The 12902-nt window shown below is 36.1% G+C and overlaps 1 protein-coding gene across 4 annotated transcripts in view; it reads left to right on the forward strand.

Moving 5' to 3' along the window:
- The window catches only part of kcnd3.L (potassium channel, voltage gated Shal related subfamily D, member 3 L homeolog), a 242472-nt gene that overhangs the window by 211879 nt on the left and 17691 nt on the right, over window positions 1–12902 (forward strand). For all 4 annotated transcript variants that reach the window (XM_041580827.1, XM_041580828.1, XM_018244744.2 and 1 more), the window contains 1 exon segment: window positions 10140–10241. In XM_041580827.1, the coding sequence (XP_041436761.1) occupies window positions 10140–10241 (102 nt within the window).

Raw genomic sequence — 12902 nt, forward strand, 5'->3', positions numbered from 1 at the left:
ACTGTAATAAAACAAAAAACTACAGAAATGTGTTCAAACTTTCATAACCTGCCAAATTTTGTAGAATGAACATGGTAATTAGGGGGTGTGGCGTGGTAAAAAAAAACTGCTCAGTTCGGCAGGCGGGGCTTTCTTTCCTTCGTTGGCCACTTTACCGGCTTGGAGGGGGGTGGTACAAAATGGAAGTGGACCAGCCAGGTAAGGGAGCCAGCCCAAACATGCACCAGCTCAAAAAAAAACTGTAAAAAAAAAACTGTTCCAAACTGGAGGAGGAAAATTCTAGGGGGGCCACGGACACTGTGGCCCCCCTTGGTTCCGATGCCTATGCATGCAATATGCAGCTGAACTAACTGAAAATTCCGGGCGTGTATTGCAGAGGAGCCCAGTTTGATTCAACATTTAGAACATAGTGAAGTTAATTTATAAACGCAGGGAAAATCTACACATAGGCTGTAACTCATGGCAACCAATAAAGTGCTTGCCTTCATTGTTTAACCTGCAGTTGCCTGTACAAAGGCAGCCACAGATTGGTTGCTAGGGGTTATTGCCCAGGTGCAAATTTGCCCAAAGTTTATAAAAGAGCCCTATGTTTGCACTCTGCCAGTATGTTTCATATGATGAAGAAGTACCACTAACTGCCAATGCCACCATTTAATGGATGGGAAGTTACAATGTTGGTACTAGCAGGGCCATTTTCTCTGTACAGGTATGGGACCTGTTATCCATAATGCTCAGGACCTGGGGTTTTCTGGATAATGGTTATTAATCCATAGTTTGTATCTTCATATCTTAAGTCTACAATATTAAATAAACCCAAAAGGTTTATTTTGCTTTCAATAATGATTAACTATATCTTAGTTGGGATCAAGTACAAGGTACTGTTTTATTAATACAGAGAGAAAGGAAATATTTTTTTTTCAATTTTGATTAAAGTGAACTTGTCACCTACACATAAAAAGCTGCACAATGAAAGTCCTTTGCAAATTAAAAATGAAACACGATTTTTTTTTCATTAAAACATCCATACCTGTTATAAAGGTATTTAAATATTTGAGCTGAGGCATAGAGGTGGGGCAGTCAATTATGTTCACTGTCAATTCAGCACTTATCACTGCACTTCTCACATTGCCCCTTCCCTCCTCAGGCTCTATAATTATGTAGGGCACTGTGCATGGGCATTACATTCCCCATTCTGGTTCATACACAAGATTATGGGGTGATAAAAAAAATATCTTAATAACTGTGTCCACAAAATGGCTGCTTGCTGTGTGTCCACAAAATGGCTGTTTGCTGTGATAGTGTAATTCTAAGACTGAAGGAAACAAAATGTAAATAATACATATGGGGGGTTATTTATCAAAGTCCGAATTTATCTCAATATTTTCAGCTATAAACTGCGATCAAATCCGCTCTGGTTTTTTATGCTTATTTATTATTACATTTTCCCGAAAAATTGCTTTGCGATTTTCACAAATTTTTCAGATTTATTTCATCCAATTTTCAAGATTTTTAACTTCGGGGTAGAACAATAGCAGACAAGCACAGAGAAAGAATGATTAGAAAGGTAAGAAGAGAAGTCAGATGCAAATTGATTATGCATATAAAGGCAATTTAGATTTTTTCTTATTAGAACTGAGTGGTCTATGGCATCAGATTAATAGTAGAAGGATTAGAAGTGAGAAGTGACATCTGACGTTTGCAATATGTAAATCATTTGTAATTTAGGAGGAGAATTAAACAAGATGTGACCTTTGACTTTGGTTGTATGTAAATCATCTGAACTTATATAAGACTGTCTCAGTAGAGAATATGGGTATAAATATATCAGTTTGAATAAGGGTCAGGCCACACTGGGCGACCAAATCTCCCCAAAATGCCCAGTGTGGCCTGACCCTTATTCAAAACTGGTACCTGTCAAGTCTATTTTTCAAAAGGTTATGCTCGAACCATCCAGTATATCTAACTACTATGCCACTTAACACTAGCCTTTAAATCCTGGCATGTGTTGTATTCATTTTACGAAGTCGCCCAAAGTTTCCTCGTGAGGCAACCTTGGGCGACTTCGGAAAACTAATTGCCGCGTGTGATTAGCGCCGGTGTTTTTTCATTTTAGCCGACGCAGAGTGAGGGAAGGCGTTGGGGAGATTGGTTGCCGCAAAAACGAGGGGATTAGTCGCCAGGCGACCAAATCTCCCCAAAAAGCCCAGTGTGGCCTGACCCTATAGAGGGGAATATACGGAATTGGCTAGTATCCACGGTTTAAGGAAAGTGGGCAAAGATTCAAGGAAACAAGTTGTGAATTAAGTTGACAAGATGAGTCAGTTTTAGATTTTAAAAAATCAAGACTGGAAGAATGGATCTTGGAAAGGAAGAAATAGCTTAAATCTTGTAAAGGGGTCCATACACGTAGCGATCCACTCGTTTGATGTTTTCGCCAAACAAGCCGATCTCTCGCCGGTGTGCCCACATTAAAGTGGGTGATATTGGGTTGATCTGATCGTGGGCCCTAGGCCCAACGACCAGATCCTAATGTAGCCAACATGGGTGGTCGGATCGCAGGACCGCATCAACGAATAGATGCGGCCGTGATCAAACAGGATTTTTAATCATGCCTGATCGACATCTGCCAGACTTTTGGCCAGATATCGATCGGGAAAGCCTGTTGGAGCCTGTTGGAGGACCCTACACACAGGCCGATAAGCTGCCAACTAGGTACGTCGGCCCATGTATGGCCAGTTTAAGGGTGAGCACCTGTTTATTAATGGACTGTAATTTGTTTTTGAAGATGTCTGCAAAACCCTGAAGAGTTATTCTGTTGTAAGGGATGTAGAGGGGTACTGAATATAGAAAACAGGCATCATACATTTCATTTGTTATTGTTCATGAGAGAAATATATGTAGAAATATAGCTTGGCCTTTTAGAGGGCAGATTTAAAGGCATAACCACATATATTAATAACTAGTCAGCTTGTGCATTGGATTTTCTCCATATATGATCTGCAGATAGATTACGGGAACACAAGAATCTGCAGATCATGATCTGAATGCAACAATGTTTCTAATTGTTCTTACAGGGGTGGGGGTTTGACTGTCAGTTCACTGGATTTGTAAAAGTGAGTTTTAGAAATTCTGAAAATACAGTATAATAGTGGAAAAACATTTTAGTAACAGCATTTGATTCTGATTGAAGTAGACAGATTTATATATTTTAATTGCATAGGTTGTTGCCACCCTTTTCCTCACAAGAGGTACACCTATGGTTATTACATTTTCTAAATGACTGTATACAAACACAGGAGGCATTTCTAATCAGCTGCTCCATCGTAGTTCAATACATTTGCAACCCATGAGACTAAAAAAAGCCCAAAAGCATACTACCAAAAGCCCAAACCATGAATGCAAATGGGCCAGCTATGAGCATTGCTTGAAGCAGGGACATGATTGTATGACCCCATCTGCAAGCAGTAGAACCATATTATAATTAGAGTGCAGATTAAATAGGAATTAGAACGACCAGGCAAATAATTGCCTTTACTAGCCTGTCTCTCTTTATTTCTCAGCAAAAGCAGTAGGGGAAGCACAGGGCCATTTCTGTTGCTGCCTGTGATGGTTTTTACGAATGATTCAAGTCTGGAGTCAACTTGTTTCAGCAAATAGCCGTGGGTGAAATAACTAGAAATACTTTTTTTTAGTGCTACCCAATAACATTTCCTAAAAGAGGCATATGGCTTCCCTATTATTAAAACACAAATAAATAAATTCAATACTAAAATAAAGCAAAGCTGACAGTTAATAAGAGGTCTACTAACTCATAGCAATCAATTGGGTGGAAATCACTAAATGTTACCTGCTAATTTGTTGGGTTACTAGACCTATTACTAACGTTCTGATTTGTATGACATTTTCCAGATGGGGCAAAGAAATGAGAAACTGTGTGCAGCATTGCATGAAAAATCTTCTCTTGTTGTAATCAGTTTTATACATTTTCCACACCTATGAAAGTATTTAAATGGATTCTGTCTTGATTTTTATGGTGTCGTTTTTATCACTAAATTACACAGCTTACATTACAACCAACAACCAACCAAGTGTATTTTTTTTAGTTAGTTGCAATATTGGATGTAGGCAGCCATCTCAGGTCATTGTGCCTGATCCTGTGCTTTCAGATTGGACTTGGTTTTTTACTATTTAGTCCCCATATATTTTACTATATATTCCCATTGTACTGATGGGCTGCTGTTGGAAAAAGGGAGGTGGGTTACATCACTTCAACTTGCAGTGCAGCAGTAAAGAATGATTGAAGTTTATCAGAGCACAAGTCACATGACTGAGGGCACCTCACAAACTAACAACATGTCTAGCCCCATGTCGGATTTCAAAATTAAAATTACAAATTATATTTTCTCTTTTAAAAACTGGATTTCAGTGCAGAAATTTGCTGGAGTAGCACTGTTAACTGATGTGTTTAAAAAAAACATGTTTTCCCGTGACAGAATCCCTTTATCAACTCAATAATTAGCATTGAAATGTTTTTATTTTATAAAGGTTGCCGTAGTTTACACAGTATATGTAGTAAAACTTCTTGCTGTAAAAGTTATCTTGTGACATAAAAAATAATGCCACCTTAAAGGAATTGTGCAGAGTATAATTGAAACTGGATAAATAGACTGTGCAAAATGTAAAACGTTTTCACTATAGTTAGTTAGCCAAAATGAAATATATAAAAGCTGGAGTGAACTGAAGTCTAACATGATACTTCCTGCTTTGCAGCTCTCTAATTAAGAGCATGCATGTGAAACATGGCTGCCCGCATGTGAAACATGGCTGTGGGAAGAGTAACACTGGTAGGAGGCTTTTTTTTTTTTTTTTAAATGTAGATCTTACAAATGTACTATGGGCAGTAACAAAATGCATATATAACAACAGTCTTAATGAAGATGTTGCAGTTTTTTTTTGGTTGACTTTTATTACATTCCCCCATTAATTAATAGTAAAATGTTGGCTATATGGCTACTGGCCATGACAGTTTAAAAACTGCACCTGAGCAAAGTTTGTACCTTTTTTACATATAGCATTATTGAATTTCTTACCTAGCTTGGTGTTGTAACACACCCTGGATTCTTTATTATTTCTCTAGGTATCATAGTCCTTATATACAGTATACCTGTAAATATCAATGTTATACAGGTATATGATCTGTTACCCAGAATGCTTGGAACCTAAAGTTTTCCACATAATGAATATTTCTGTAATTAAAGGAAAACTATACCCCCCAAACAATGTAGGTCTCTATTAAAAGATACTGAGTAAAACAGCTCATGTGTAAAATAGTTATGGGCGAATTTGCATGTTTCGCTTCGCCAAAAAATTAGCGAATTTCGCGCGAAATTCGCGAAACAGCGAAAAATTTGCGAAACGGCGGTGTCCGTTTTTTTTAAAAAAAATTTTGACGCCGGCAAATTTTTCCGCAAATTTTCGCGGGCGTTTCGCGTAGTTATTCGCTGACGGCAAATCGCGCAAATTCGCCGCGAATTTGCACGTGGCGAATAAATTCACCCATCACTAGTGTAAAACCCTGCTTCATTTAAATGAACCATTATCATAATAATATACTTTTTTAGTAATATGTGCCATTGGGTAATCATACATAGAAAATTGCCATTTTAAAAAATAAGGGCCGCCCCCTAAGATCGTAAGATTCACTGTGCACACATACAAACCACATGTAAGGTCACATGAGCCAATTAACAGACAGAGTTCTGCCTTTTGCTTCCTCACTTCTTCCTGTTACAGTTAGTGTTGTAGTATTTCTGGTCAGGTGATCTCTGAGGCAGCACAGATAGAGTCACGAAATGGTGGTTCAAGGCAAGAGATGTAAAAGGGCAATATTTATGTAAATATATATTCCAGTTTGGTAAGATTCTTTAATATGTCATTCAATTTGATATAAACTATCTGTTGCTTAAGTATTCATTTTGGGGGTATAGTTTTCCTTTAAACCATTATGCCTTAAGGCTACTAAAAAATTTGAAACATTAAGTAAACACAACTGAATTGTTTTGCCATCAATATAGATTAATACAGCTTAGTTAGGTACTGCTTTATTACAGAGAAAAAGGAAATATGTTTTTTAAAATGAGAATTATTTGTTAAAATTGATGCTATTGGAGATGGACTTCCTGTAATTCTAAACTTTCTGAATAATGGGTTTCCAGGTAAGAGATCCCATACCTGTACACTTATTTTCTATTTTGACAATAGTAACTGTTTCAAACTGCAGTTGAATCAGCTGCAGCTAGTACAAAAATAATGTATTTCTAGTTTAATTAATTAAGAGCAAGTAATGTTGCCTACCTGTCAACAAAGAGTTTGCAGCTTAGAGTTCTCAGATACATTGTGTTCCTTAGTAATCCATCACAGGGCTGCCAGAGCTTGGAACTTGGGGTGATTAGTTTGCAGTGGAGGCTAAAAAAAGCCAAATGCAAATCTCAAATCATGACTAGACAGAATGCAGAAAAGTAATGCAGGCTGCAGCATTATGTGCCCAGATAAGCATACACTAAATGCAGAGTGGAACTAGTATTACCCAATATTTTGCTTATTCGTAATGTATGTAGAATTCAGGGAGTAAGAACTGCACCTCTATGTGCCTACAATGCTCCTTTATGGCGTATGTAGAAAAAATTATTTATTTGAGATATGCTTGCTCTAGAACCTAATTTTCTATTTTAACTTGAAATAGGAAGAACGTGAGAAATGAAGTTGGCAATACTTTTTGGCATGTATGCTTTATTGGGTGTTAGTGTGATTATACTGACTCATATACAAATGTTGCTAGTAGTATTCTGTGTGTATTCCTTGGGCATGAAAATAGGCATCTTATGATGAGTTGAGATGGGTTCTTATTGAGGTAGGTTCATATTTGGTGAGCTTCTACTTTGTCCACAAACTGCCCACTAGAGTTATGGTTCATTTTATTTTATATAACTAACCAGAAGTTGAATAATTTAACAACAGGAGTTTCAATTTAGTCAGCTGAGATCAGGTACCATGTTAAGTGGAACATGCATGCTTAGGATTCGCATATACTTGAAAGTCATTTTTCCTTGGTTTACTTTGATTTATTTAATTAATATCTTCCATTCTCAGGCTTAATTATTTATAATATTGAAGAGAAGGGTTTTAATATTGCATTTGATATCACATAATTGAACATCAAAACATAGTACTTTACTAATGGTGGGAAGAAGCTTTCTTTGCTCTGTGTCCTTGTAAGGCAGGAAATGGATGCCTCCAATGAGACCCCTATAGTGCAGCCCTTTGGCACATAAAGCCCATCTGAATAGTGTTCAGATTGAGTTCACAGCTCAAGCAGTTGAAAAGTGCTTTCTGTTTTTTGAGACAGATTTTTTTCTACAGGCAGGTTTAACATTAAAGCAACATATATACTTGAAGAAAACTAACTATTTTAAGAAAACTGGAACTCAATAATATTGCTTACATGTATAGCTGTCTATGCCTTTAATCACTACTAGTTTCTTAAATCCCAACAGTTTCTATCCACCCATATCCATCACTTCTGTGTACCTTTAAATCCTTTTAGTTTTGAAATTCTGCTAAATCAAATAAACTTTGCTGTTATTTTCTGAAAGCAAAATGTATGAATTAATAGCACAGAACCCTTTCATCAGGTGTTTTGTCATTGCCTAAAAAAATACAGTAATTGTCTTTCAGCCACAAGCTTTATTTAGATTCAGAGAATTCAGAGAAGGGTTCATTATTTCCTTATTTTGGAACTGTGACAGCAGTGCTATCTACCTCTACAATTACAACACCTTGATTCTTGCTAAACTCCTAATGTAATTAACTAATAATAATTACAGGGGACGGCATACAGTTCTGCATGAGGTCCTAAAAAGGTTATATTCTATAATATAATTATTAAAGACTCTATTTTCATGTATTATTTACCTTTTGTGATTGAATGAATTGAAGAAGGAACTAGGCTCGTTTGAACAGAGATAACAGTAGAAGAGAGAGACGGCTTTTGATTAGTGAAATTACAAGTACGCTGCCGCTATGTGAAACAAAATGATTACTGGTGAAAGGAAACTGTAGTGTTTGATGCTTGTGATAGTTGATGACTGATTTACATTACCAGATTTAGAAGAGTCTATAGAGCCTTGAGAGCAAAATTAGCTGATAACTCAAAACTAAAACCTGGATGACAGATAAAATACTTTTGCTCCTCAAAAAGAGATACTGGTATCTATTGATAATTGTATACAATTGTATGGCATTTAACCTTTAAGTGACAGTATATACCCCCTGTCAACATGAGCTCAGTGAATAGGGCTCCTGCTAAACATAAATTTTGCCTATTGTTTAAATTATGAAATATGTATGTTTTTTTGTTATTTTTGGCAAATAGAATATGAAGCCAGTTTCACTTAGCACTTCCTGTCACTTCCTGTCCCGCAGAGCAATGGAGGATCTGGTAAAACTAATTAAAAAATCCACTGAGAAGCCCTTTTGATAATGAGCTACTCAAAAGCTGCGGCTTACAGAAGGCAGGGATTTGTTTGTTTAACTAAACAAATGACCCTGTTTACAAGGAGAAGGGAGGAGGTTCAGCAAAAAGCCCAACTTTTTAACGAGTGCTTTAGAACAACTGAAAGATTGGGATAATATGGATATAAATAAATTTTCAATATAAGTCCTATTTATTGTGCTAATTTTAGCAAAGGTGGTTTTAAGTGTATAATGAATGTCCATTTGAAGGGAAAATATACCCCTCTTTTAGACATGAGCTCATTGTATTAGAGTTATTTAAAAAAAACTATATGAACTTCCATAAATTATTCTAAATGTTTTTTTACAGAGACATAAGTGATTCCACAGATTGAAATGAAACCATGCTACCCTTTTTAAACCCCCTTTATGCCCACGTTTTAATGTGACCCCCTCCCACCTTGTTCCTTTGTGATGTGAGGAATTCTAGGACCTGATGTCCCTATGCCTGTCAGTCTGTACAAGTCTCAGAATATCTCTGAGGTAGGGGAGGGGATACATTACACTATGAGCCTAAGGTAGGTAGGGAACTAGTCTTAGGGAGCACGGACAGACTTTCCTGATTTTCTTCAATCTGTGGAATCAGATAGGTCCATGTAAAAAAATACAGTTATATTTATTTTTGGAAGTTCAGATTCAGGGTTTATGCATCTTTTCTTAATAACCTCTGAATAAGCTTATGGTGGGGTGATATATATATATTTTTTTAATCGTTGAGGACTTGGTTTAAAGAAGCTAACCTGTGCTCTGTTGTATTTAAGAATATATACCTTCTTATTTTTCTGTTTATGTTAAGCAGGCAGTAATAAACAATATAACATGTCAATAAACTCTGTTATTCCTTAAACATACCTTTTAGATGTATGTTAATGTTAAAGTTTCCCCTAGGATTTATTTAGTTACTTGCATTTTTCTTCTATTTTGTTTCTTTCATTTGATGCATATATTTTAATGATGCACTGTTAATGAAAGGAATTTGAATAATTAATATGCACTTTTAAATGTGTTTCAAGAGCTTGCATAATTAACGATCTTCAAATCCATTTAAATTATTTTATCAGATTGTAGCTCAGAGATAGACAGCCTGCTTATTTTCCACCTGCTGCTAGACCAGAGCTTTCTGCATAGAGTTATAGATCATGTCCAGTATTGCTGGAGAGACATACAGTAACTGACAGCACTGTCCAAACTTTCCATTAAGTTGCTTAGTTGTCTAACATAGCACATGTTGGGGTCTGGATTTTATTAATATGATAATATCTTACAAAGACATTTATACGGGCCACATACATCCTTGACCATATCTGGACATCAGGCCTATAGTTGGACAGAGCTGGTCTTAACTATGTGCCCTTAAAAGTGAATGTTTTTTAGTTGCATTTTCAAAAATATGTGTACTGCAAGTTTGCAAAAGACATTTTAAGGAAGAACAAAACAGGGTTTTAAGGTTTTTACTCATTATAAAGGTTCACTGCTTGTAATTTGTCCTTCACCTGAAGTCCCTCATATTACAATTTCAATATATTTGATATGGAATAATCATTGCATTGTTTTTTTTTCTAATACAGAAAGCAAGACTTGCAAGAATTAGGGTGGCTAAGACAGGAAGTTCCACGGCCTACCTGCACAGCAAGAGGAATGGTCTTCTTAATGAAGCTTTGGAGCTAATGGTATGTAGGATATTGTCTACTACTTTCAGATGCCATGCACAAATATCCTGTTGCCATTCTTCTTAAGAGATGTGATAACCGTTAGCTCAATCTCACATGAGCCTGCAGCTTTCTTTAGACAGAGGAGAAACTGCACACAGACACCATGCTTCTCTTGCTTCAAGAAAACAAACCTTTATTAAAGTGATACTGACACTAAAAATTGTTATTCAAAATAATAATGTACATCAAAAGTTACCTATAGCTCATGTTGATAGTTTTTCACTGATAGGGCTGCTTTTGTAAGTAATTGTAACTTGAAGTTCCTAAACCTGACTGTTTTGCCAAACTGACTGTCCCTTCTCAAGATGTCAGTTACAGTAGAGTTTCTAATGCTAACAGAAGCTCAAATATGGCAGCACCCTCAGTGAGGAACATGAACATGATGGGGGATGTAAAAGCATCTGTAAATACTTTTATGGCAAAGTTATAAAAAGCATGCAAAGACAAAATTATGATTTGAAAATCCATCTAGAGAAACAACCTTGACCCAGTCGAGCTGCAGAACTCCTATACTCTGCACCCATTGTGGTGGAGGTGCCACCACAGGCAGGACTTTTGTGTGGGGATCCATAAATGGCTTCAGTTCACAAGCACTCCAGCATGCAAATCATAGTCAGATACAAACAAGAGCTAAAAAGATCTGAGCCTAACAGTGGCAGCTACAAAAGATCAGTGGCAAGGTGCACTGTGACTACAAAACATGGCAGGTTGTGTCTGTTTTTGAACTTGGCACCTAATCCCTATTCATAAACTGACGCTAAGTTCACAAACCTAATAAATGTATTTCTTTTATTGATCTAGCACACTAAATGCTAAACTGTGGGTCTACCTTCTACTGGAGAAGGAGGGCTTGGAGGAGTGGTAGTGGGGGTTGAGCTTGAAGATTTATTAGGGTGAGATTTGATATGAATTTGCTGTCTTGAATGTATCTAAAAGCCCATCTTGAAGGTAAATTAGCATGAGATTTGGGGTGAAAACATATTTGATGTCCTGGATATTTCTTAGCTAAATGACTGACTGCTCCACATCTGTAACCTTGTTAGGAGCTAAGTGGGCCCTGACCCACTCAGCTTCAACTGAGACAACCAGTAAAAAGAAAACCCCAGAATTTGTCTCAAGCAGGAGGAAAAATCTCATTATATCAAATTTCAATCAGACTGATTATTGGTCATTTTTGGTGGTTTACTGAATTATTGTATTTATGAATATCATAACTTACCCCAAATGATAATGTTTTTGATTGTATACAGGTACATCTGGTCAAGGATTTCATACTATCACCCGTCTCCTATTGAAAGTAAAGGAATTAAATAATTTATTAGAACCTAAATTGATGTAACTGTTGGGGTTGTTCACCTTTGAGTTAACTTTTAGTATGATGTAGAGAGTTATATTCTGAGACAATTTGCAATTGGTTTTCATTTTGTATTATTTGAGTTTTTGACTTATTTAGCTTTTTATCCAGCAGCTCTCCAGTTTGCAATGTCAGCCATCTGGTTGCTAGGGTTCAAATTACCCTAGCAACCATGCATTGATTTGAATGAGAATATGGAATATTAATAAGGGAGGGTGGGAACAGAAATATGAGTAATAAAAAGTAGCAATAACAATAAATTTGTAGCTTTACAGAGCATTTGTCTTCAGACAGGGTCAGTGACCCCCATTTGAAAGCTAGTAAGAGCCAGGAGAAGAAGGCAAATAATTCATACTAAATAAAATAAAATAATGAAGACCAATTGCAAAGTTGCTTAGAATTGGCCATTCCATAACATACTAAAAGTTAACTTGAAGGTAAACCACCTATTTAAAGGGGCATGAGTTAAAAAATATGGCATGTATTAGACATACTTTCTGCCTAATGTTTAAACTAAGCAATATCTGTGTTTGTGTTATTTCTTGCACTGATCACAACTGTGAAGTAATTTCCTTTTTTTATATTTCCTTGGTTAATGAGTGCTATTGTGTGAGGCGGAGACACCAGTTACTTAAAAGAGTATATTCAAACCTCTATAATAAATTATCCTTCTCTGTATACTTAGAAACAAGCAGAAATTGGCTGGAGGGATTTATTGGCCATTATCTGGCATTATCTCATATTGTTTATACAGACTTTTCAGAACATGGGAGAAAATAGGAGGTAATAAAGGTTAAAAACAAAACATATAATGAAGAAAAGGTTATTTATGCTGCTCATGTATATTGCCAATAATAATCAAAATATAAGATGTAAAGTGGGATGGGGAATGAAAAGTAAATACTTCAGCACATGGGGCTAAAAATGTATATTGGGTAATACATTTGAAGCTGATGACACTCAATTCTGATTTAAAATTAACATGTCTGCATACTTTTCCATAGAAGATTATATTAAGAGATACATGTTTTGTAACCACACATGGATAATAAGACTTAAGGGATTTTTTTTCTAAAAGAAATAATCTTATAGGACTGCATCTGTGCTTTGTGGAATTTATAAAGCATGAACGAATGAGGAGTCCACAAACACATTAGTGATGAATAGTTTCATGTTTTTTAAGTAATATGTCTATTTCACTAACATAAGTGCAAAATTGTACAAGTTGTGACATAGCAGTTTAATTTAAAAACACATTTTTAAAA

Source organism: Xenopus laevis, chromosome 2L (genome assembly GCF_017654675.1).
Source record: "Xenopus laevis strain J_2021 chromosome 2L, Xenopus_laevis_v10.1, whole genome shotgun sequence".
Taxonomy (NCBI): Eukaryota; Metazoa; Chordata; class Amphibia; order Anura; family Pipidae; genus Xenopus; species Xenopus laevis.